Source organism: Camelus bactrianus, chromosome 20 (genome assembly GCF_048773025.1).
Source record: "Camelus bactrianus isolate YW-2024 breed Bactrian camel chromosome 20, ASM4877302v1, whole genome shotgun sequence".
In the NCBI taxonomy this organism is placed as follows: Eukaryota; Metazoa; Chordata; class Mammalia; order Artiodactyla; family Camelidae; genus Camelus; species Camelus bactrianus.
The window spans coordinates 31,202,283-31,227,271 of NC_133558.1; the positions used below are offsets into that span (position 1 = coordinate 31,202,283).

At 45.6% G+C, this 24,989-nt stretch overlaps 2 protein-coding genes across 6 annotated transcripts in view; one reads left to right on the top strand and one right to left on the bottom strand.

The window, feature by feature from the left end:
* PLA2G7 (phospholipase A2 group VII) overlaps positions 1 to 2,353 on the bottom strand; it is a 28,331-nt gene extending 25,978 nt beyond the window's left edge. For both annotated transcript variants that reach the window (XM_074348860.1, XM_074348859.1), the window contains exon 1: positions 1,883 to 2,353. The gene's annotated coding sequence lies outside the window, so the exon portion shown is untranslated. The remainder of the gene's footprint in view (positions 1 to 1,882) is intronic.
* On the top strand, positions 534 to 24,848 carry ANKRD66 (ankyrin repeat domain 66). 4 transcript variants are annotated; one of them, XM_045509225.2, is made up of 6 exons: positions 534 to 1,027; positions 1,309 to 1,485; positions 6,318 to 6,554; positions 9,714 to 9,879; positions 11,741 to 11,969; positions 15,187 to 16,363. In XM_045509225.2, the coding sequence occupies exons 4-6, from the start codon at positions 9,717 to 9,719 to the stop codon at positions 15,386 to 15,388; spliced, it is 594 nt and encodes a 197-aa protein (XP_045365181.1). In that variant the 5' UTR covers positions 534 to 1,027; positions 1,309 to 1,485; positions 6,318 to 6,554; positions 9,714 to 9,716; the 3' UTR covers positions 15,389 to 16,363. The 4 variants fall into 4 exon arrangements, with proteins under 4 accessions (XP_045365181.1, XP_074204965.1, XP_074204963.1 ...); XM_074348864.1 differs by lacking the exons at positions 534 to 1,027; positions 15,187 to 16,363 and adding exons at positions 18,410 to 18,500; positions 23,776 to 24,848 and having other exon boundaries at positions 1,169 to 1,485; XM_074348862.1 differs by lacking the exon at positions 534 to 1,027 and having other exon boundaries at positions 1,169 to 1,485.
* The last annotated feature ends 141 nt before the right edge of the window (positions 24,849 to 24,989 follow it).

Below are 24,989 nucleotides of genomic sequence, written 5' to 3' on the forward strand. Positions count from 1 at the left end.
AAATTCTAGAACAAGACGATTTTAGAGCTACATGTTCCCCATTAATTTCTCTTCACTCACTACTTTCTATCCAGTGCTTCACTTTTACAGAAATTTCTCAACTTCTCAAGAAGTCAGTCAAGCCCGTTATCAAAGGTCTTGAAAGAAAATTCAGGCTTATGATGAACCAAGGTACAAGTAACCTGATGATCACCTTCTTTTCTGGGAAACATCTTATTCCAAGGTGTCAGGGAAGGAATAGAGTTTTACTTCCAGCCAACACTCCCAGGGGTCCCTCATAAGCCCTTTCCTTAATGCTTTATGCCGAGAGCCTCAGAGGAGGCGGTGAAGTGGATTCGTCTGTCCGCACACCTCCCTGGGGAAAGGAACACATATTCCTCGCCGCTTTGCAAAGCACACAAACACAGTATAGAGGAAGTGAGGAAACAGAGTTCTGCTCGTAGGAAATTCCCTGGGGTGCTGGGCAAGCCCTTTCACATCTTAGCAAGGATTTCTGGACTTCTCAACTGTCAAAAGAGTGGCTGACCCAGATTAACATCCCCCTCAACTCTGCTGGTCCTTCATCCTCAGTGGCTCCAACGGTCTGGCAAAGACTGTGGTGTCAGCCTTGAGAACCAAGGGCCCAGGTCGGTGCAGAGGGCATCAGCTCGCTGGCCACAGCAGCAACTGCTGCACAAACGTCTGGGGAGGGTAGAGACGGCTCAGGGCCCGAGGGGGATGAGTAATGCAACAGCTGGAGACCACCAAGTCCGGGGTTCCCTGACCAGCTTCTGCAGAGCTCCCAGAACTCCCTCCGCCAGGAAATCAGCCGGTGCTGGCAGCTCACCAGTGCCCCCTGGTGGCCAGAAGGCCATCTCCTTCTTAGGAACCAGACCAACCAACACTTAATGCCCTGCAACTCAGAGCTCCATTGGCCCAAGATTGAGTCCTGAACCTTCCGGGGATTGCCAACACTTTTAAGGCATACATTTCCCAGCTCCTACTTACAGACCAATCTCCCAGCTCAGCATTCTTACTGAGGTCAAAGGTAATTTGCGGAAGACTGATTAGTTAACACAAATCCCTCCCAAACCAGAACTCCTGTGTCCTTCAAAGGCGGCCAGCATCCTTTTATGAGCATCACACTCATCTCCCCGCTTCTTCCTCTCACAGCCACCCCAAGAAGCACTGGCCTGAATGAGAACTTGACCTTTTCGGTTTTGGAGATAGAAACTTCTACTAGAGGTTCCGCGGGATGATGGAGAAGAGAGTGTTCTTTGCTCCCTGGTTTTGTCTGACTTTTTAAAAACCAGCCTCCCTGTCATTCAGGGTCGAGCAGCCGCGAGTTTATCTGGGCGGCAGCGGGGAGCTCCCGGACGGGTGGAGCGAGTGAGCGGAGCGGAGCGGAGCGGAGGAGGTACGGCTTTGTTCTTAGGATTCTGATCTACGGCAGCTAGGCAGCTACTCAGAATTGGGCTTCTTCCAGAAGCAACACTCCAGACGAAGGTGAGTGCGTGTTTGCTTGTTTTGGGTTAGTGAGAGGCCCAGAGATAAGAAAACTCCCGGTGCTCCTGGGTCCCCCGGTCTGATTCCTTTTTAGCACCGAATTCTTAAGGTTGCTTCCCGGGGAAAAGGTTTGGGAGAACTGGGTTCGAATTCCATCACCCTCCCTGCAAAGGCCCCAGCGCTGTTCGGAGGGCTGCGGGGTCGGTGAGCCCAGCTCCGGCCCGGAGGCGGTGCGGTGCGGTTCCAGCCCCCCAACCTGCTTAATCGCCCCCCCCATCCTCCATCCTCTCATCCCCCAACTTCCCAGCTCCCCAGCCCCTCTAGCCCCTCCAGTCCCCTAGCTCCCCCAGCCCGGGGCCGCCCCCGGACTTCCGCCCGCCCCGGGGTCCCTCCTCACCTGGGCGCCGCGGTGAGCTGCTCGTGTGAACCCAGACCCCGCGCGCCAACCCCGCCGGCTGTTTGCTCGCTGCCGGCACCGCGGGCTCTGCCGGCCGGGTCACTGGGTCACCATGGCCGCGGGGCAGCGAGCGGCGGGCGGGGGTGCTGCGCGACCGTTTCGCTCTCCTTCCGGCCGGAGCAAGCTGGTAGCCCCGACCTTGACCTCCCAGGGCGCCGCTGGAGGACCGACGGGGCGGAGCCACGGCCACCCCCTCCCACTAGCGGAGGCGCCGCGACCCGAGAGAGCTCTGCGCACACAGCGCCCTCCCCGGGCCCGGAGTCCGCACCCTGGGCGTGCGGGTTAACTTAACCCGCCCCAGAACGGACCCAGAGGTGCGGAGGGCGGGGGCTGTAGCTCCAGCTCCTGTACTCAGACCCGATTCTGATCAGATGTGACCCGTTTCATTCACCCCCGCCCCCACCGTATCAAGCAAACCTTGCTTGTTTCACTAAATCCTCGTTTACTCGGCTTCCTCCTGTAATCTGCAATGCCCTAAGCATTCCACTTTCCGATGTTTTGGACTGGACACCAACTCAGGAATCATGTGGACGTTGCTCCGGGTTGGCAAGCCCACCACCGGGTTAGTTTCATTTCTCGGGGGACATACAATGAACGGCAATCTGGAAGAATTTTATGACTTGGGGGAAATGATGCAAAAAGGGGCCATCTGGTGGTCCAGTTGAACCTAGTTGTTTGGGGTTGAACTGAAATTCCTTCCTTCATTTTCCGATCCTTTCTCCTCAATCCACTTTCTAATAAAAAATATTTATTTTTAAATAGTGATTTTTAAATTTTTTTTTGCGCTCTTTGGCAAGGTTGACAGGACTGTAGGTAGAATTTATTTTATTTTTATTCTGAGGACTGTATCCAAAAAAGGCAAGGATTGTAGCTCTTTTCTCATACTTATTAGTGGCATTACTTTGGGCAGGTTCTTTATCCTTTTAGCTTCTTGGTTTCCTCATTGGTAAAAAGGAGACAAGGTACATTAATCAGAGGCAACTTGTGAGAATGAAATGCAAATGTGTGTGAAATGCTTAGGACAGAGCCTGACACCTGGAAAGCACTCACGGTGTTATTGAATATTATTATCTTTAAAGACGCAGTGACTTATTTAAACCTAACAAGAGATGAAAATTTAAATAAAACTATCTCAGCCGAATGACAGCTCCCTGTACTTCCTGGGCTAACTTCCTATGAAACAAACTGCCTTAGAATATTAATCTAAGAGGGTACATGCTACCCTACCCCAAAGGTCTCTAAGGACCTCCTCCCTCTGATCTTAAGACCAGATGAAGATTCAGGAGACTCAGCATCACACCTGAAAAGGTGATGGGCTTTGAAAGCAGGTCTTAAAGGCAAGTTTGAAATATTTTCTTGCTTTTTTTCAATGCAAGATCTATGCCTTCTCCCATTGTCATCAGATCACATTCTCTGAGGATGTCAGAGTGGTTGGAAGTTAGCTGGATAGTGTCCTGAGAAGGTGCCCAGTGTACAGATGCCAGATTTAGCAAGTGAAACGGAGGGCACATAATTAAATTTGAGTTTCAGATAAACCACAACAAGATTTTAGTATAAGTAGCTGCCATGCAATATTTGGAACCTATGGGCACTAAAACATTATGTGTTGTTTCTTTGAAATTCAAATTAACTGGGCATCCTGCAATTTTATCTGGCAACCCTAGTCCGGTGACATTAATAAAGAATGGGCCTCACAGAACAAAAGGACAGCAAGTTGACATAGACAGATTATAAGGTGGTTCTGATGTGGGTTTTGTTTTTGTTTAATATGGGGAAGAAAAAAATAATGTACTTGTGTTTATAAGTTGATTCTTTGTTGAGCTCTTATCTCTTAATCCTCACTCTCATTTCCTGTCAGCATAAGAGTGCATATTTCCTGTTTCACAAGAGCAAAAATGATGACTCTCTCCTCAATCAAGATATTGGAATAAATAGTACTAGTGTGCTCAATAGCGCTTTCAGACAGTGTTTATCAAGGGCAAAGTAAATGTCAGGCACCATTTCAAGGATGACTAAGACACGTCCTGGAGGCTAAGGAAATAACAACAGAGAGAGGGGGCCCATGTAGGTAAGTACAGGATGGTGGGGTTTCCGAGAAATGAGTTATTAAGTCTCTTTAGAAAGAGTGGAAGTGAAAGGCATCCTCACTGCACAGGATCCAAGGAAAAGCGGCTCTGCTGCCGATGAGCGGAGGAGGGAAACCCTAGGGTGACAGCTGTGCCTTGCCCTGGAAATCAACCATCCTGATGGAAGTAATTAAACTGGAGACAACTGTGGGATTCAGTGTAACTGAAAGTGTGATTGGGAACTTGGGAACCCTTGAGGCCCTTAGAGGGTAATCAAATGCAAAGGAAAACAGTAAAAGATTACATTCCTTAAATTTAAAATGAAAAGATGTAAAGTTAAAACTAAGAACTCTGAGGAGGAAAACGCCCAGGAAAGGCAAGATGCGAGTGTGACGTGACCCAAAATGGCTTGAGTTTTCAGCTACTGGGTACTATGCAAGAAACAGACTCCGTCAATCTTGCAGTCCCCAAACAGACTTCTCGGAATGGCCCAGAGAAGAATGTATGAGCGTCAGAGCACCCCACCAGACTCTGGGGAGCAATATCCATGTAGTCTAATAGCACAAACACGCTTATGGATTTTTCAACCTTTAGAATCACCTTACAAACAAGCCAAGGAAGAATTAACTATGATTATACAAGAGAATATAAATATGACTAATTTTTTAAATGCAGAATCATGGGTAAGGAGGTGGAAGCGAGGAGTGGGTGGAGACAAGGTTGGATTACTGAGGGTCTCATTTTAGAAAGTCAAGAGGTACTGCCTGTAGTTTGTAGGACAGGAAATAAAGGTCTGGATGCATAGCTACTTTGCAGAGGAGAGATGTGGTGGAGGGTTAGGGAGGAGAAAAGATAGGATCAGGGTGCAATGAGCTAGATGCTCACTCTCCTAGTAGAAATCAGACAGTGCCTAAGGTGATACACTGAGAAATAATAATACAGTGTATTATTTTCAAAACATGGAGATCACCAGCCTTAAAAAAGCAAAGAGTGATTATCTTCGGGGAATTGGACTGGGGTCGGGATGGGCTGATGTCAGAGACTCTAGCTTTTCTCTTTTAGTCCTACACTACTATTTAACTATCTGGAATATGCACATGGTTACATTGATGAAACATTTAAAACGTTTTAAGAATAGGAATCTGTGAAAAGGAAGGCTTCCCCAAGACAGGGGCTTTCAAGAATGAGCAGGAGTCCATCTAGAAGGAAGAGGGAGGCCTGCTACAGAATGTGGGGATGCATAAGCCAAGGCACGGGAGCCCAAAAGTGAAGGATATCCCTTGGAGGTGTCCAGTCCTCCACTGTGACCAGAGCCCCGGGTGCAGAGATAGGCTGAAGCAGCAGGAAAGGCGAAAAGGTGAGCTGGAGCTACTGAAGGGGTCTTCTGAGTAACGCAGTGGAGTTTGGACTGTAAGCTCCTTGAGGACAGGCGCCGTGTCATTTTTATTCCCCTGCATCCAGTACAGAGCCCAGCCCACAGCAGTTGTCCAATAGATGTTTTCCGAATGAATGAAAAATATCATGGTTGGGCAATGGAGAACCATCAGTGTTTTAAGCAGAGCAGTAGCATTTTTGGAAGACAATTTGGTACTGAAAAAAGATGAACTGATGTTGGAGAAACCAAAAGCAGGGGAAGAATTAGGAGGCTATTAGGCAAAAGATGATATAAAACAGGATAGTGACAGGGAATTGAGACTGGAAGATCTACTTGAGAGATAATGAACAAGGCAGAAATGGATGCAAGGGATAAAGAAGAGGAATGAGTCCAAATCGGCCCTGAGATTTCTAGCTGGCGAAACCAGGTCGATGATGGAGCCATCAATGGAGAAAGGAAATCAGGGGAAAGGAACAGGTTGTAGAACACAATTCTCTGTATATTGAGTTTGGAAGACCTGAGGATGATGTTTTTAAAGTCTGTGTCTTGAACTATTAATGGCTTATGACATCTGCTTGGTGAGTTGACACAAATATTTGATCCAGCATCATCACAAGGATACTAGGGTTAAAAGGAGCCAAAAGAGAAAGCAAGAGGGAAGCACCTAAAGTCTCCCTCCCTCCTTCCCTTCCTCCCTCTATGCTGTGCCAGGTGCTTTATAAATGATTTCAGCTGCTCATCTCTCATATCCCAACGAGAAGGATGTTAAAACTTCGTTTGATTGGCTCAGCAAAGCTAAGGGCCTTGCCTGAGATCCCACAGTGGGCTCTGAATGGGAGGGGCGCACATGGTCTCCATGACTCCACGGCGGTTACCAAACAGCTGACCTCCTTCACAGTGTCCTGGAAATTGTTTTCAATTTTTATGTTTTTAGATCAAATGCTCTTCCAAAAGAACACGCCTAGAACCCTCTTGGGACTGCAGAAGCGGACTGGAATTGCTGAACATTTTCAGTGCGAGCAGAGGGCAGTCTCCAAGCCTGGTTGGTCACCACCTAGTGAGGCTGACCTCGATTGGAGGCTTTTAATGAAGAAGGAGGGGTCGGTTTCCATGGTGTGAACACAACAAGACAGGCAGCTAGCCCCAAGGGCTGCAGCTTTCAAACAAGACAGTAAGTATTTTTACATTACCTCTATCTTCCAATGTTTACTGCCGTTATTATAAACCATTCATATTTATTAAAACTTACATTTACTGGCTACTTTTTTTACATTGAGACACCTGTAATGAGAAAGATGGAAATTCAAGTGCACTTAAGTAAATGTATGAGGATTCTTGTGTAGGAAATTTTGCTAAATTTTTGTAGTTAGTGGTCGGCTGATGAATTGTGTTTTCAACAATTTTTTTTAATAAAAGAAAGCTTCTAATTAATAGTATCACTTATTTTAAAACAGCTTTATTGGGATGTAATTCACACACCATAAAATTCTTCTCTTTTAAAGTACACGGTTCCGTGCTTTTTAATATATTTGAAGTTGTGAAAGCGTCACCCTCCATTACCTAATTTTAGAACATTTCATCACCCCAAAAAGAAATTTTATGCTCCTGAGCAATCCTTTCCCCCTCCCCCACCTCATCCCAGTCCTAGGCCACCAATAATCTGTGTTCTATCTCTATAAATTTGCCTCTTCTGGACATTTCACGTACATGGAATCATACACTATGTGGTCTTTTGTGAGTGGCTTCTTTCACTTAGCATGTTTTCAAGGTTCATAGATGTTGTAGCATGTATCACTGCATCATCTTTTTTTTTATTGTCAAATACTATCCCAGTGTATGAATACCCCACGTTTTGTTTACGCGTTCATCCATTAATGGACATTTGGATTGGTTCCACTTTTTGGCTATTATGAATGATGCTGCTATAAATATGTGTGTACACGTTTTTGTGTGGACATATGTTTTCAGTTCTTTTAGGCTTACACTAGGAGTGAAGTTACTGGTCGTATGATAACTCCATGTTTAACCTTTTGAAGAGTTACCGAATTGCTTTCCAAACTGGCTGCACCATTTTACATTCCCACCACAGTGCATGAGGATCCCAGTTCCTCCACATCCTCATACTTGTTACTGTTTATCTCTCTCTTTTTTTTTTTTTTTGTCTTTTTAATGATAGCCATCCTAGTGGTTGTGAAGGGGTGTCTCACTGTGGTTTTGATTTGCATTTCCCTATTGACTAACGATGCTGAGCATCTTTTCGTGTGCTTACTGACTTTGTACACTTTAGAAAAAAACTTCTGTTTATATCCTTTGACTATTTTTAATTGAGTTCTTTTTTTTCATTGTTGAGTTGTAGGAGTTCTTTATCCATTCTGGATGCAAGTCCCTTATCAGATATATGATTTCCAAATATTGTCACCAATTCTGTAGTTGCTTTTACAGTTTCTCAAAGTATCGTTTACAGAACAAAATTTTTAATTTTGGTGAAATGCAATTTATGTAATTGTTTGGTTATTGCTTGAGCTTTTGTTGTCATACTTACGAATCATTGCCTAACCCACTGTGTGGAAGATTTACTCCCATGTTTTCTTCTTAAAGGTTTAGTTTTAGGTCTTATATTGAGGTCTGTGATCTATGTTAAGTTCTGTAGATGGCACGACGTAGAGAACCAACTTCCTTTTTTTGTAGGTGTCCATCCAATTATGTCAGTACCATTTGAAAAGACTATTCATCCCCCACTGAATTTTCCCGGCACCTTTGAAAGCAATTGACCGTAAATGTGAGGGTTGATTTCTGGATTCTCAATTCTAGTCTATTGCTCTATGTGTCTAACTCTGTGCCACACAGTGTACTTTGTACCACACTGTCTCGATTACTGTAGCTTTGTGGAAAGTTTAGAAACCAGGAAGTGTGAGCTCTCCTCCTTTGTTTGTCTTGTTCCAGATTGTTTTGGCTATTCTGAGCCCCTTGCATTTCCATATTAGATCTTAGAATCAGTTTATCAATTTCTCAGCAAATACTCTGGCTCCCCATTGAAAACTTCTCCTTGAATTGCAACTTTCTCATGAGAAGTTGCGGAATTTCCTTGATATGATTTCAAGTGTGAAACAGATGGGGTTGATTTATGCATAAACCTGCTTAAAGGCTTGTGTGAGACACTGCTTCTGAAAATGGTGTGACTTTTTGTGACACCTGCAGGTCAGAATCCTTCTAGAGCTTCTATTTACCATCTCGTTTTGTCAATGACCAAATGCTCCAGTGTAACATTTTTCTACTCAAACAAGCAAGAGATGAAACACATCCTGTGCCCTGAAAATGTCTCCAGCTAAGGCTTCTGGGCACAAAGTGTTCTTACCCACCACCCACAACCCTTCCTCCCCCAGGATGGCCCACCCCTGCTAAACAGGGCAGGAGTTTCTCTTTTGTTACAGAATAGTCTTGATTTTGCCTTTTGTACTACAAACCCTACAAAATTTCCTATCCGGTCCTTTACAGGAAGAGTTTGTGGACCCTTGGTCTGAGCATTAAAGTTGGAGCTACTTCCACTTTTCAGAATGTGCCTCCCTGCCATAGATGTGCTGTGTCTGAGTTGGGATCCTCTACCATCGCTGGTCCCCAAGATGACTCTTACACTATCAGACCCATTGTCTGCACAGTGAATAAAACCAGTGACCTTTTACTATTATAATGAAAACAGTTTTGACTTCATGGATCCCCTAAAAGGGTTCCAGGGATCCCTACATGTCTATAGACTACAGTTTGAGAACTGTTGGTTCGTCTTACATGTTGTAAACAATTTTTAGCTATTTTGTTTGTGTCTTTACATCTTGTCCATCTCCTGAATTGGTGTAGCAACAATCTTTAATTTCCATGGGGTCCCTGTTCTGTATCCAGTGTAAACCTACCACAAGACCCTGGCTAATTATATCCATTCCATGGGTGAGAAAGATTAGGCAAAGAATTACACAACTAACTCAGCATCACATTGCTAGCACTTTGGAGCAAGGGTGGGAAGTAGTACTGAGAAGTGGTTTGAAGCCAAATGGCAAATGTCAGCCCATAAGTTTAGCCTCTAGTCCTACAAGCAGGAAGGAGCCACTGATAGTTTTGGTGGGGGGTAGGGGATCAGCAGGCACGAACCGCAGTAGCTAAGATCCAAATATACACACTGTAGACCACACTTGTGAAGCCACCCTGGATACAAATGGCTGAGGTAAGAAGAAAGTCAATGATAAGGAATCCTATGGAATCACTCACTAAGAGTAAAGAATTGTAGAGAATTTCCTAAGTGGCCTGTTTTCCCCACAGTTTTTTTTTTTTTTTTTTTCCGGTCATGGAATTGACCAAAATGTCGGACATGACAAAACTCCACCAAGCGGTGGCTGCAGGGGACTACAGCTCAGTGAAGAAGATTTTGAAGAAAGGTCTCTGTGACCCAAACTACAAGGACATGGACTGGAATGACCGGACCCCACTTCACTGGGCGGCGATCCGAGGTGAGTGGGCAGTGCCTCGGGGGATCCATCCCTTCCGGTCCACCATTCATGAGGTTACCAGTTGGTAGTCGGTGTCGGGGAGTAGAAAGAACATTTCTTGGGAGTGCAGTGAATGAATGAGCGCCATTTCAATCCTGGCACCACCACTTACTAGTTGTGGCACCTTAGCCGAGTTACTTAACATCTCCACGCCTTAGTTTATCCATCCGTGTAATGACAGCAATAATGCTGCCTTAGAATCTTGTGAGGATTCAGTAGGATAATGGGGTCTACACCACCTTGTACATAGAGGCTCTCAATTAATAATTATCAGCCCTTTGCTTTCTTGACCTATAGCAGGAATGGAGCATGCTTTCTGTGGGAGGACAGGAACTTTGTCCCGTTCATGGCTGGGTGCGTGCCAAACATGGCTCACCTATAGAATTAGAGGAGGATTGTGGCAAAAACTCAGCCAGTGGGCTTGTCAAGACCTGCAGACCTAGAACACCACTGAAGGATGTTAAGTAAGAAAGTGTTATAGTCAACTATGCCTGCTAAAATTTTGTTTTGACTCCCATATGGAGAATGGGTTGGCAGGATGCAAGGTGGCCGCAGAAAAATCAGTTGGGAGAATTTTGCAGAAATTTAAGTACAAAGCACCCATCAGTGAACATTTACTATGCGCTGGGCACTGTGCTGTGTACTTTATTATTTTTTATGCATTTTTAAAATTATTTATTTATTTATTATTTTAATGGAGGTACTGGGGATTGAACCTAGGACCTCTTACATGCTAGGCATGCGCTCTACCACTGAGCAATTTCCCTCCCCTCCGGGGCTGTGTACTTTGTGCCTGTGATTTAATTTGCCCTCCACAAGAACTCAGCGGGGTAAGTGGTAACATCCTTAATTTACAAGTGAGGAAACTGGGCCCAGACATTTGTTTCTCATCCGGGATGCCATGGTTAGCAAGTGGTATTTATTGTCAGGTGTAAACCCACATCTATCTGACAAGAAAACCTGGGTTCTTAATCTGTGCTAGCTTTCATGTAAGTGGGACTTAAAGTATTTTTATCACGATAGAACTGACATGTAACATTATGTCAGTTTCAGGTGTACAACACAGTGATTCTACATTTGTGTGTATTGTGAAATACTCATCACAATAAATACAGTGATCATGAGTCTACTGGTCTAGCTACCACACATAGTTACAATTTTTGTTTCCTTGTGGTATCTTTTAAGATCTACTCTCTTAGCAACTTTCAAATATGCAATACAGCATTAGTCACTCAGCTGTAGGCCACATTCCCATGACATTTATTTTATAACTGGAGGGCCCCTTCCCCGCCTCCACAACCACCAATCTGTTCTCTGTATCTATGAGCTTGTTTTTGGTTTTTGCTTTTATGTTTAGATTCTGCATGTAGTGAGATCGTGTGGTATTTGCCTTTGTCTGTCTGCCTGACTTCACTTAGGATAACACCCTCAAGGTCCATCCATGTTGCAAAATACTTGGTTTTGAAATCAGCATGGAGATGGCCAAAAGCAACGTGAGCGGAGCTGCAGGCGGGTGTAGAGTGATTTGGGAAAGAAAGCAAGATTCATAGGCGGGGCCTGCGAGAATGGACAGGGGAGGGGCATGTCCTGGAAGGAGCAGAGGGAATCCTTGGAGGGCTCAGGCCCAGCATGGGGGCAACCGGAGTAAGGATGTGGCACTGAGTCTCTGGTAAAGAGAGGAAGAAGGGAGGAGAGGATGATGCTAGGAGACCGGAGGGGCCTCATAGGCCAATGTCTTCCCCCCTTCTGGGCAACTGAGGCTTGCTTTGGCTTCCCGCAGAGACGTTTTCATCTTAACCTCCTGTTTTTTCTTACATCTAAGGACACATGGAGGTTCTGCAGCTCCTGATAGAACACGGAGCCAGACCCTGCCTGGTAACTGATGTGGGCTGGACCCCAGCTCATTTTGCAGCTGAGTCAGGCCATCTGAACGTGCTCAAAACTCTCCACGCGTTGCACGCTGCCATTGACGCCCCCGACTTCTTTGGAGACACACCAAAGAGGATCGCACAGATCTACGGGCAGAAAGCCTGTGTGGCGTTCCTGGAGAAGTGAGTTTCACTTATTTCCAGCTACAAAGGGCAGAGAAACGGGAGCTCGGGTCTTTGCAGGGAATGTGATTTACATCTCACAAAGGAGCCTGCTTGTCCAAAGCACAGAGCATCCTGTTATCATCTTTAATTTCCTCTGGCAGGAGCACAGAGTGCTTCATTCTGTTACCACCTTTATCTCTTCTGTCTGAAGCACAGAGTACACTGCAGTCAGTGACTGTGGCAGGTGAATCTTTGTAGAACTGGATGGTGAGCAAAATGCTCTCTTGCAACACCATAATACACTGCTTCTTCCACTCTCTTTCTTAAATGTCCATGTCTTTGTCCTTCTATAGCATACAACCCAGAATTCCCAGCTTTGTTTTGGTCTCTGTCTTCTCCACTCCTGTGCTTGGTCTGCTAGGGGAAAGCCCACAAACAGGCAGTTGGGTACCACCAGAAGTTCTAAGGTCTCTATCTTCCCTCTGCACATGCTGGCCATCTCTTCCCACCCTTCTCCCTTGTTGACAATTTCCAGTTCTCATCACACCTCAGCCTGTTGCTCAGAGGGTATGCTTTCTGCTTCATGGAGAACATTGAAGCCACAGGTATACATTTTCAAACTCTTACACCTACGTATCATATCTACATCTACATCTGTTCCTTCTTGCCTTCCTACCCATCCTTCCGTGGGAAGTGTTATCCCTCCATACAGACCCTTCATTCAGTCCTCTGCGTCCCCTGCAAGATCATCATTCCCATGTTCTTTGTTGGCATCTTCCATGCTCTCTTCTGTATCTTTCTTTTTTTTTTTCTATTCCTTCCCTTCACTTGTTCAATAGATCTTATGTTCAAATAGAACATAAGAACATGTTCAAATAGATCTTATTAAACAGACACACAAACAGCTAGAGACCTTTCTCATGTCTGCTATGTCTTTCTTCTTCCCTACGTTTCTAAGCTACTTGCAAGGTCATCTGTGTGATTGTCTCTACTTCCTCACCCATCATTGTGCTGAATCAGCTCTCATCCACAGAGAACCTTGCTGCTAAACTAATGGCCTCTTCTCAATTCACATTCTCCCCTTAATTAGGTATTTGCTAACTCTCCTCTGTTATTTTATCTGCTGCTACTCCCTTCAGGTTCTCCTCCCTAGCCAACCTTTTCTTCTCCTGATCTTTCTAAGCTCCTGTCCTCGCATGCCTTTTAGATGCTGGAATTCCTCGGGTGCTGTCTTTGGCTCTCCTCTGCTGACTTTCTGAGTAATCTCAGCTCCTCCTTAGGGACCAGTCGGTGGATGAATGTGATCCACAACCCCAGCATAATCGAAGTGGAGGAGGCGTGATTCCTCCAGATGGTGGGGAGTGCTATTTCCAGGAAAAGTGGGTGGGCGGGCAGTGCTGAGCAGACAAAAGCAACAAGGGTCACCACATCACATGTAAGTCATTTCCCCTTATCATCTCTTCTGAGGAACTTCCCTTGTGACAGTTACAGGGCTTAGAGGGAAGGAATCCTGGTTAAGGGGAAATTAATCTGGACCCTAAAAGATAGCTAAGACCTGGCTAATGGAAGAGGGAGGAAGATTCGTCACTTGGAGTGAAGGTGCCAAGCTGGAAATGTGTGTAGGTTGCGTGTGAATGTGAGGAGGTGGGGACAGTGGCGGGATGAGTGCCTGGCTGAGTAGAGCATTCACACTGGAGGGAAGCGGAGAATAAGGCTGGGTGTTTGGGTGACCCCAGTGAGCAGGGCAGGCAGATGCGTGTGAACTCATCAGGGAACTGGCAAGATGAAGCAGAGGGGTTGGCAAGATGCAACAGAGACTTTAGCCAAGTGAGTCCTGTAGTGGAAGAGGCGGCAGTGGTGCTGTGCAGGCAGAAGGGGAGGCCCTTAGACTCTAGGCAAGGAGATCACATAAGCAATCTCTTAGTGCTTCATGTTGCAAGTAGGTGGGGTCCTGGACTAGGATGAGGAAGAGAAAGGGATATAAAAGAATTTCAAAAGACACTTAGGCAGTGTTTGACAATTTTCTGAAAAGCCTGGGTATCCTAGCAGAACAACTCAACTCTCGATTCAGCCTCTCTTAAGTAGTAAATCTCTCATTCAGCCAATATTTTTAAGCCCTGGTAGATGCATGGCATTGAACTAGATACTAAAAAGGATTTAAAGATACATCAGATGCAGTGCTGGGCATTAAGAAGCTCCCTGGGATGAGAGATAACTTCTTTACATAAATAACGCTAGTATAAGATGGGGACAGGGGTCAGAAGAGCAGGGCAGAGGAGGGACAGTGTGGTCTAAGTTACTTCCAGCTTGCTGAGGGGACAGGAGCAGAGGGACAAGCAGGTTTGCTAGCCCCTGAATGACCTGGGCTTTCCATAATGCTTTGCACTTAAAATAATCTTTGCCCTGCCTGAATCACCATCTAGCCTCTCAGATTTCCTTTGTCCTCATATTGACACCAGTTCTATCTCTGAAGTGGCTTTCACCAGTGTCTCGAAGCAGGGTGCATACTCACATTTAGCCTCATAGGCGAACCAGTATACGTCCGTGTGTATGATGATCAATTCACATATTTCTCCGTCTGTCACCTAGTCTATTATTCTGTATCTATCATCTACCTCTATATATATCATCTAACTATTCTTTTTTTTTATTTGGGGGGTAGGTAATTAAGTTTATTTATTTAATGGAAGTACTGGGGATTGAACCGAGGACCTCATGCGTGCTAAGCACACGCTCTACCCCTGAGCTATACACTCCCCCCTCATCTAACTAGTCCTTACATAAATCCATCTGTACATACATGTATGATCACGAGTCATTTTTATTTTCTTCCTTATACACTTCTATACTTTAAACTTTTCTACAATGAACAGAGCTTTTCTAATTAGGAAAAAATCCAATTAAAAGAGAAATGAAGGAAAACAGCCTCCCGGTAATAATGCTGGATGCTCTCCAATACAAGCACTTTAAGAATTAGCAGTGCCTGCTTGGAGCTAAGCGCCTGTCTCCTATTCTGTGCACATCACACCAGGGCATGCCATTTCTCTCCACCCCAAAGTAGTTGCTTTAGCGCCCAGACCTCTTAAGTGTACAGAAATGCTTGAATTTGGTCTGATTTCTCCTTGACCGGACCACGGAGGTGCCAGGCTGTTTGCAGAGGGCGGAGGAGAGGCCCCTCCGCAGGCGGGGCAGGCCGTGCGGCCCCCAGGCTGAGAGCCCGGCCCCCGTCTCCTAGGGCGGAGCCCCAGTGCCGGGACCACCGCCGCGCCGCCAGCCAGAAGGGGCTGCGGCTGGATCAGCGGGATGAAGCCTGGGACGCCAAGAAGAGAGAGCTGGAGCTGTCTCTTCCTCCCTGGAATCGAAACACGAATATGAAAAAGAGTAAGAAAAGGCGAAGTCCCCCCAGGCTCAGCAATATCAAGGAGCGGAGAGTGTGAGAAGGCGGGCATCCCAGGGCCTGGAGCCGTGATTTCCAGCGCGAGAGGCTCCCCGCGAAGGCTTCTACCAGCAGCGGGGGCTGCAAGTCTTGCCTGGGCGCTCCCTCCACCGGCTGTTTCCTCCTTGTCAGTACTTGCTGTGCACCAGAATGTCCAGAAAGGGACAAATGTCAGCTGTTTGCATTTTGTCATCAATGATTTGCACAGTCAGCATCCCCTGAGCTCCCATAGGCAATTCTCGAATTTCAGGGGCAGGGGGAGGGTATAGCTCAGTGGTGGAGCTCATGCTTAGCACACACAAGGTCCTGGGTTCAATCCCCAGTGCCTATGTTAAAAAAAAAAATCATAAATAAATAAACCTAATTACCTCCCCCCACAAAAAAATTAAAAATTAAAAAAAAATTAGAATTTCAAGGGCAAAGAAAAATCTCCTCCTAAGGAAACTTGATTATTTCAATAAAAAAAGTAACAAAATCTCAAAAATCTCTGTTATCAATCTATGAAAAAAAAATTTGTTGTCACATAGACCAAGCAAAGAGGTGAAGAGAGATATTTCCCAGTTTCCAGCTATTTTCCCTTGGAGTAGAAACCGACAGTCTCAGCAGGGCCATTTTTAACCAACGATCCCTTCTCCATGAGAGAAACAATCTGGACAACAGATCAGCTCAGTGAGGAAAAAAAAAAAAACCCTTGAATTAATTTCATCCCACTTCATAATGAGAGAGAGCATAAAATAATGGAACATGTGATTACAGCTCTGCTTGAGCAACTGTGCAGCTTAGGAAATCTAAATACAGATTAGACATTTCCAATGAAAATATTGCATCCAAATTAAGATGTGCTATAAATGTAAAATGCATACCATATTTTGAAGACAGGACAAAAATGTAAAATAGATTATTAATAATAAATATTGATTACATGTTAAAGTGATAATCTTTTGAATATTGCATTAAATAGAATACATTACTAACATGAATTTTACCTTTCTCGGTTCACTTTTTAAACAATGTGGCTAGTAGAATGGTTAAAATTCCATAGGTGGCTTGCGGTGGCTTGCTTTTCCCTATCAGACAGCACTGCAATAGAAACCAGAAAACATTTACAGCCCCATTCTAGGTTTACTAATTGCTCTGCCTGAATCAATGTCTTTAGCCACTTAAGATCATCCTTATTACACATTTCTCACTGCTTACAGGCCATGCTTGGTTTGAATTTTCTGAAATGAATAAATGCCTGAGCATCTTACAGGAAAGTGGTGTAGCTGTGGAGGATTCCTCTTCTAGTGTTTCTCCATCCTGAGCATCAGTTCCCATTCTCTGTGCCCTGCAGTTCACAGAGGTGGTTCCTGCTTGCCATATTGGTCCACAATCAGAGGGAACAACTCCAGCTGGACCAGCGAAATTCTCCTAGGAGCAGGAAGGGGGAGGCCCTGGGCTGATGGTTCTGGAACATGAGGCTAAACTCAGGGGACACAGGGATCTCTGATTTCTGTCCTGAACAGCCCCTCACCCCACCCCAACCCACTCACACACATTGCCCTTGACCTCTGTGCAGAGTTTCCATCCTTTCTCTGAGTTCACACTACCCTACCACTAACCTCAGAGGCTTGTGGGCTGATGTGGGTGAGGCGGGAGAGAGAGGGAGGAGGGGAGGAAGGGAGGAGGGAGGGGGGTGGGCTAAAAAGAGCGCAGGCTGCAACACTGAGCCTCCTACTGTGGGAAAAGAAACTTCCATAGTTTTCCCCTCCATCACATACATTTTAATCCTGTTCCTCACGAGTCCCCCTCACTGATGGACTTCTCCACCCCAACGGGCGAGCCCTGTCCTTCATTGGACCCTCATTCCCCTCACTGAGCACCCGTCTATTCACAGACCTCAGTCCCCTCAAGGAGCCCCCTCTTCACAATTTCCTGTCTACCATCAGCCCTGGCCACACCCTCAGAAAGGCCACATTCAGACATGTGACCCTGAGCTGGGCCCAGACAGGTTGGAGCTGTGGGTTCACACCTCCCATCTCAGCGGGGACCCTCCTGGGGTCCTTACCTTCTTCGGATCCTCAGAAGCAGGGTGGGCTTCACTGCCCCCTCCCCCTCATCATCATCTTTGGACCCTGAGTGGACCCCAGCCACTCTTCCTCTGGGGCAATTGGCCCTTCTGGGCACTGACCACCGGCTGCTGAACTGACCAAAGAGCAAGGAAATCTTGCCTGGAGGTCAGACCTGGAGGGTGGTCATCTGGTCTGGATCTGGTCTGGGCTCCCATTTTCAGAGGGACATTGATGACCAGGGGTTGTGGGCCAGGGGCTGGGATGGGAGGCACTGGGAAATGTTGGGGATGGGGCCGCCTCCCAGACCTGCTCCCTCAGCCCGGGTAGGACCCATTGCTAGAGGCAGGAGGGTATACAGGAGGGTCCGTTAACAGCCAGGACTCCCTGCCCTGAGGTGTCTAGATGGATGGGCACCTTTCTGGGGTACCCAAGATGCCCTCATTAAGAGTAGGCTGTACTCGGGGATTTCTGTGGCCCCCACTTCAACTTTCTTACCCCATCTGGATGATTAAAAAGAAATGAAAAAAAGTCTTCTCTTGGGAATTTGAAGAGGAGTCTTCATGAGAGGAGGGACCAGTTTTATGTGAGGGTGAACGAAGGCTGCTTACCATTGGCTGTGGGACCAAGAAGCCTGGAGGGATTTAAGGTGGGGTGCGGGGGATGACACGGTGGCACTGCAGACGGATTGGAGCAGGGGAATGGAGGCAGGAAGACCCACTAGGAAAGTGCTGGCATAGCCCGGGAAGAGGTGCCCCTGGGAGGCAGTGGTTAAAAGCCTGGATGCCCAGTCAGACAGATCCGTGAGGTGCTGGACCTTGGAAATAATGTACTGTCTTCCAAGGGTTGTCACCGTGAGAATGAAGTGACAGAGACGTGCACAGCACTTCACACAGGGCCTGACACAAAGACTGTGCTCAGCCCATGCAAGCTACCAGGCCCACTGAGGCGCCCCCGTCTCTCCCTCTGCTCAGTAAAGATGTGCTGAGCATCTGCCTGGTGCTAAGTGCTGTGACTAAGGAGGAAGATATCATTCCTGCCCTCCGGCCATTTTTGTTGAGCAGGGTAAGTTCTTAACCTTTTCAGATCATGGACTCCTTTGGTTGTCTGGTGAAGGCCACAGACCTTGTCTCAAAATCATGTTTTAAAAGTATAAAATAAAATCCATGAAAGGTTCTTATTGAGCCTCATGTGCAGCAAAAGTGGAGAACCACCACTCTAGATGTCTGGTGTTGTGAGAGAAAGCCTTTTATTGATTCTTCAATGGGTTTTCAAATAGAATAATCCATTGAGCATTTACTGAGCACCTACTATGTGCTGGGCAGTAGAAATACAGCAGAGAATAAATCACAGTTCCTGCCCTCATGAACTAACAGGGAGGGGGGCAGGTAACAGGTAATAAGCAAATAAACTGAGAAATATATACTGTATCTGATGGTGATGGGTGCTGTGGGGAAAATAAAGCAGATTGTGTTAGTCATAGTTCTCCGCAGAAACAGAACCTACAGAAGATTCCCTCCCCCTCCCCCCACCAGCTGTCAGACATGAGAATCCTCTCCTACCTGGAGAAGGTCAGCCTTTTGTTCTATTCGGGCCTTCAACTGATTGGGTGAGGCCCACCCACATTATGGGGACAATCTGCTTTCCTCAGTCTAGGGACTTAAAATGTTCATTTCATCCAAAAACACCCTCACAGAAAGGCCCAGAATAATGTCTGACCAAACATCTCGGTACCCCTTGGCCCAGTGAAGTTGACACGTAAATTAAACCATCCTCTGGGTTAATGGACCAGGTTATCGCCTTTCCTGGGGTGCCATTTGATAAAGAGGGAATCAGGGACGGTCCCTCCAAGGAGAGGCCCTTGAACAGAGACCTCAGTGAAGGCAAAGCAAGAAGCTGTGGAGAAGCATCCTTCCAAGTGGCGAGAACGGCAAGTAGGAAACTTGGTGCCTGGGACGGGTTCAGAACCTGGAAGCTGCAGTGAGAAGCCACGGTGGTTGAAGCAGGAAGCCGGCGGGGGCGGGGGTGGGGCGGCGCAGGGAAGGAGCTGCGGTCACAGAGGTGGGCGGCGGGTTCGTGGGGACCTGGGGGGCCACGCAAGAATTGGGCATTTTGTTTTAAGGGTCACGGAAAACCGCTGCGGCCTTTGAACCGCATCTCTCCGGCTGCTGCGCGCGGAACAGGCCGTGGACCAGGAGGGTGGAAGCGGGGGCGCCGGGAACCGGCTCACTGCCGTAACCAGGCTAGAGATGATGGTGGCTTGGGCTGCGGTGGCCGCGGTGAAGGCCATGAAAAGCGGCCGGATTACGGACAGACTTTGGAGGGAGAGCAGAGGACCCGGCTGTAGGGTGAACAGACAAACCAACAGACGTTTTCATAGAAAACAGACAAATGCTCAGGACCAGCCCCCCATCACCGCTCTTCACAGACCTCCCTTGTGCTTGACCCCAACTCAGCTGTCACAGAGGGGAGCCTCTGCCGGGCGGCCCTGTCAGCTGACGCTTTTTCTGAATGGCTGTGGATGTGCACAGTCTTCTGGAAAGTTGCTCTTGCTTCATCCATCACTCCATGCTGCTGTCTCTTTGCCAGGGAAGCTGTCTCTGTGCGTGCAGCCTTCAGGGTATCTTGGTAGCTCAGCTTTGTTTGGAGAGCAGCTCTTTTTGGCTAGTTAAACATCACAGTCTGTGTTTTGTATTGCTTTGTCTTATTTTCCTAAAGAACTAAAATGTTTTTGGGGTATGATTTACATACATCAAATGCACAAAGCTTAAATAAGCAGTTTAATGTGTATACCTGTGAAATGTCCATCCTAAATAGGGTTAGAACATTCTTAGAGCCCAAGATGGTTCCCCCAGGCCCCTTTTCAGTCAATCCCTGTCCCCCCTAACCTCTGTTCTGACTTCTTTTTACCCTGAATTAGTTTGGCCTATTCCTGAACTTCATCTAAGAAAATCTTTAGTACTCATTGTTTAGTACTCACTGTCTGGCTTCTTTCATTCAACAAAACGTCCTTGAGATTCATCTATGTTATTGACTGTGTCAGTGGTTTGTTTCCTGGATGACTATAGCAATTTTTAAAAATTCACCATTTGGTGGACACTTGGGTTGCTTCCAGTTTGAAGTCATTATGATTAAAACGGCAATGAAGCGTTATTCACAATAGCCACTTAGGAAACCACCTAAATATCCATTGACAGATGAATGGATAAAGAAAATGTAGTGTCTACACACAATGGAATATTATTTAGCCTTCAAAAGGAAGGCAATCCTCCAAGTGCAATAGCGTGGATGAAACTGGAGGACATTCTGCTATGTGAAACAAGCCAGTCACAGAAGGACAGATACTACATGATTCCACTTAGATGAGGTGTGTGAAACAGCCAAATTCATAGAAGCGGAAAGTGAAATTGTAGTTGCCAGGAGCTGGGAGGAAGGGGAAACTGGGAGTTGCTATTCAGTGGGAATTGTTTCATTTATGCCAGATGAAAAAGTTCTAGAGATCTGATGCACAACATCGCACCTGTTGTCAACAAGACTGTTTTGTGCACTTAAAATTTTGTCAAAAGTATAGACCTAATGTTAAAGGTTCTTACTACAACCCAACCCCCCACCCCAAACCTGCAATGAACATTGGGTACAATGAACATTGTTTTACACATATTTTTATTTCTTTTCTTTAAATTTTTACTTATTTATTTTATTTTTATTATTTTTGGCAGGGGGTAGTTAATTAGGCTTTATTATTTATTTTTAGAGGAGGTACTGGAGATTGAACCCAGGAACCTGTGCATGCTAAGCATGCGCTCTGCCACTAAGCTACACCCTCCGCCCTCATATTTTCATTTCTTTTTGATAAATACCTAGGAGTGGAATTACTTGGCCATAGGGTTGGTGTATGTTATCATAGTTTATCAGAGTTTTATTTTTAATTTAACTTTTATGGGTGGAAAGGCACACTCGCCTTCTCTAGATACGTCCACGTAAGGGCTTCCATCATCAAGCCTTAGAAGAAAAACAATGCGTGGTGGTGGTGCTGTGAAGAGGAGGTAGGAGGATTCTGATGATGCTTGTGCAGTACTTAACCATGTGTGGCTTTCTCTGTATTCATTTATTAAAGCCTTACAACAACGCTAAGAGGAAGGTATTATTACTCTCACTTTGCAGTTGAAGAAACTCAGCCTCAGAGATGTTAATGAATGCTCTCCAAGTCACTCAAACCCTCACTGAAGAAGCTCGTGTTCTTTCTACTAATTCTACAACCTCCTGTAAGAGGTCCTAGTGGATGTCATCTCTCGCATCTTTCTCTGATGCCCTAATTAGCCTTGAGGGTGGCTGTTTTGCCTTTGATGAGTCACTTTCTGTATCGGTTTTCCCCTTTTCCTATCAATTTGCCCCATCCCCTTCATCATCTCCTCTCTCCATCACCAAGCCCCGTTATAATTTACCTAAACCCCAGAAGTAGACAGCCTTGAATCAACATCTCTAAATGGTTAGAAGAGTCTTCCCTCAAAACTTCTTAGTTGTTATCTAAAATCTTTTGTTGTTTTTGTGAGGAATTGTGCCTCAAATCATTTTTATAACGAGAGTGTTTGACTCCATGGCCTAACATCCAGTTTGCTAGAAAGTGGACGCCCTCTTGTGGACCATATAATACCAAAGAGCGACAGTCAAGAAGTGTTAAAACAGTCTATAAACACAATAGCCCCACCAATGTACAGTGAATCCTTAGCTTTGAATTATAAAAGCAGTAATTTATTTTCTCACGATAATGGAGGTTGGAAAGTCTCAGATCAAGGAGCCAACAAATTTGGGTACTGATGAGAGCCCTCTTTCTGGCTTGTAGCTGGCTGCCTTCAGCTCACCTGGCCTTCCCTTGATGTTGGCACACAGAGAGAGAAAGTAGGCTCCCTGGTGTCTCTTCTTGTAAGGATCAGGGCCCCGCCCCATGACCTCGTTTAACCTTGATGACTTCTCCAATACAGCCCTGTGGGTCAGGGCTTCAACATATGAATTTAATGGGGGAGCAGGGCACATTCAATCCCTAACATACACCAAAGGGCTTGAGTGAAGATTGAGTGATATAATGATGCTAAAAACTGGCTCTTTTCTGGTTGTAGCATACAGGTAACACCAGGAGACTTCTTTGCCCCTTAAGATACCTGTCACGTCTATCGTGTTCAGAGCCATTATTCTATTTAAAACGTCTACTGTAGGAAAAATATTTTTGCCACCCTTGCAAGATGCCTGATTTCTTGGATCATAGCCTCTAACAAAGAATAAGACTGGACAATGCTTTGTCCATGGTTAATACGTCCATAATAATACGTCCGATTATTTCTCACATTTGTGTTGCCTTCTGTAAGCTACCAAACCATAGCACAATCCGTTTCCCTCTTACAGAGTTAACTCCTGCATTCTTAGTGTCTTTGGCTAAAGGAGTTCAAACCACCTTCGCCTTCCTGTGACATACTTTCAGAAGGTGGGGCAGTTAGAGAGCTTTTGTAAGTGTATTCCTTTAAAAACATGAAACAACTCAGTACATACTGACTCAGCAATTCCACTTATTGGAATGTGTTCTAAGGCAATACCTGGAGGCACACATACGATTGCAAATGCAAGGATGTTGACTGCAGCATTGCCCGTGATAAGCAAAATCAGCTGAATCCACAGCACGGGCTTAACTACATCTAGTACATCTACTCAGTGGAATTATATGTAGCCATGGAAAAGCATATTCTTGAGGAGTATCTATGGATGTGGGAAAACATTTAGAAGCCAGTCTATAAACCTAATGTGACTAACATTTTTATGAAGAAAAATAAGCATGGGGGAAAATCTAGGACATACACCAGGATGTTAGCAGTAGTTATTTTGGACGGTGGGATTAAAGTTAGCATTTTCCTACTGTGTCTTTCAGCTTTTTGCATTGAATAACTATTAATTATGAATATAGGAAAACGTTAATAGACAGTATTCTTTAAAAAGCCGAGGCATCCGAGGACTGACAGTATTTCTGGTGGGGCTCTGAATTGGGGAAAATCTGTTGGGGGAGGACTGAGCACAAATGAACATTCTAGAGAAGGATAATTTAGGGGAAAAAAAAGGTGTCATTCCAACTCAATGACCCCTTGAGAGATGCGGTGGCCAACACTTATGTGAATAATAGTTTATATTATTATAACATATGCATATATAAATAATAAAAACTAGAAGGAAACAGACGATCTGTCAAGATTGGGATTCATAATTTTTTCTTTTTAATATATTTTTAATTTTTAACTGTTAAATGTTCTAGAATGGACATGTTTTCATGTTATAAATATTCTTTTTCCTGACCCAGTGAATGAAGAGGTTGAACTCTCAGGAAAAGTTCAGTTTAAAGGCCTGGAGGACAAGGAATATGCAATATTCTTCTTGTTTTCTCCTCAGCATCCAGCCTGGGGCCAAGAGAATTTTGGTAACTGGATTGGATGCCAGCGGGATGGTTAACATGTCAAGCGGGGTCTTCTGTGACACCCATGTTATTTCTTAGTGTGAATAGTGTAAAAATTGGTGATTTATTATACTGTGAAATAAAGAAGATGAAATAAAAACTGGTGGCATGAGGACTGTTTTCAGAATTGGGAACTGAACGTTTCTGCTTCTTCTGGAAAAGAAGTCAGCGCTAAAGAGAGAAACCCCTGGCTGAGGATCAATCGCTCTTCTGCACACACAGCCAACCATCAGCTGCTTATGCTGTTCCGTGACCAGGCTCTGTGGATCCGCCCTCAGCACCTGTCTCTCCTCCAGCCAGGCGGGGGACATGGATTTGATAATTATGTAGGGATGTGTGGTCATGGACAAAAAGCTTCAGGAGATGTTGGCACCATCTGCTCAGCCTCTTGATGGTCCAAATCCAAAACAGATGGCTGGGTCTCCTCTGAAACATGTAAACCCAGGATTCTGAAGCCCTGTCACAGCCTCTGAGGCTGCCCTTCTTAGAAGAAGGTCAAAACCCCAAAATGATTTTGAGACAGGAGAGAAGGGGGCAGGGCACAGCCATTAAAAAAAAATGACAGAGCAATTAGCACCAAGGTGGTGGAAGATTCAACTCCCAGTAGACCTTGAGCTTAAATACCCGCTCCTTGGAACACAGTAGCTGCTAAATAGTACTCTCACAGGCATCTTGACAGCTCGGGGTCTAACCATAAAAGGTCAAGAAGTGGGTGATGGCCAAACTCCTGGCAATCCCAGCCCCTTCCCCAAAGTAGCTGAAATAATCCTCCCACTTGTTAGCATGTGAAGTTACCGAGAATATAAAAACGAACAACTCTGCATCCTGGGCGTGCTCTCTCTCTCTGTTTTTTTGCCTTTCTCTTGCCTTTTGAGATGGTCCACACTCTATATATCTCTCTGAATAAACCTACTTTTACTCAACTGTGGCTCGCTCTTGAATTCTTCCCAGCATGAAGCCGAGGACCCACGCTTGCTGAGGTGCATCCCAGGGACTCAGCTGAGACCTGGGGCACAGCCATCCTCTCCTGCCCCATTTTTCCTGTATCAGCATGAGACCTA

Excerpts from the sequence above, each read along its gene's own strand:
- ANKRD66 (XM_045509225.2), top strand. The coding sequence starts at position 9,717 with ATGGAATTGACCAAAATGTCGGACATGACAAAACTCCACCAAGCGGTG. Across the intron at positions 9,880-11,740 it reads TCACTGGGCGGCGATCCGAG|GACACATGGAGGTTCTGCAG; the intron begins GTGAGTGGGCAG and ends CTTACATCTAAG. Across the intron at positions 11,970-15,186 it reads TGTGTGGCGTTCCTGGAGAA|GGCGGAGCCCCAGTGCCGGG; the intron begins GTGAGTTTCACT and ends CCCGTCTCCTAG.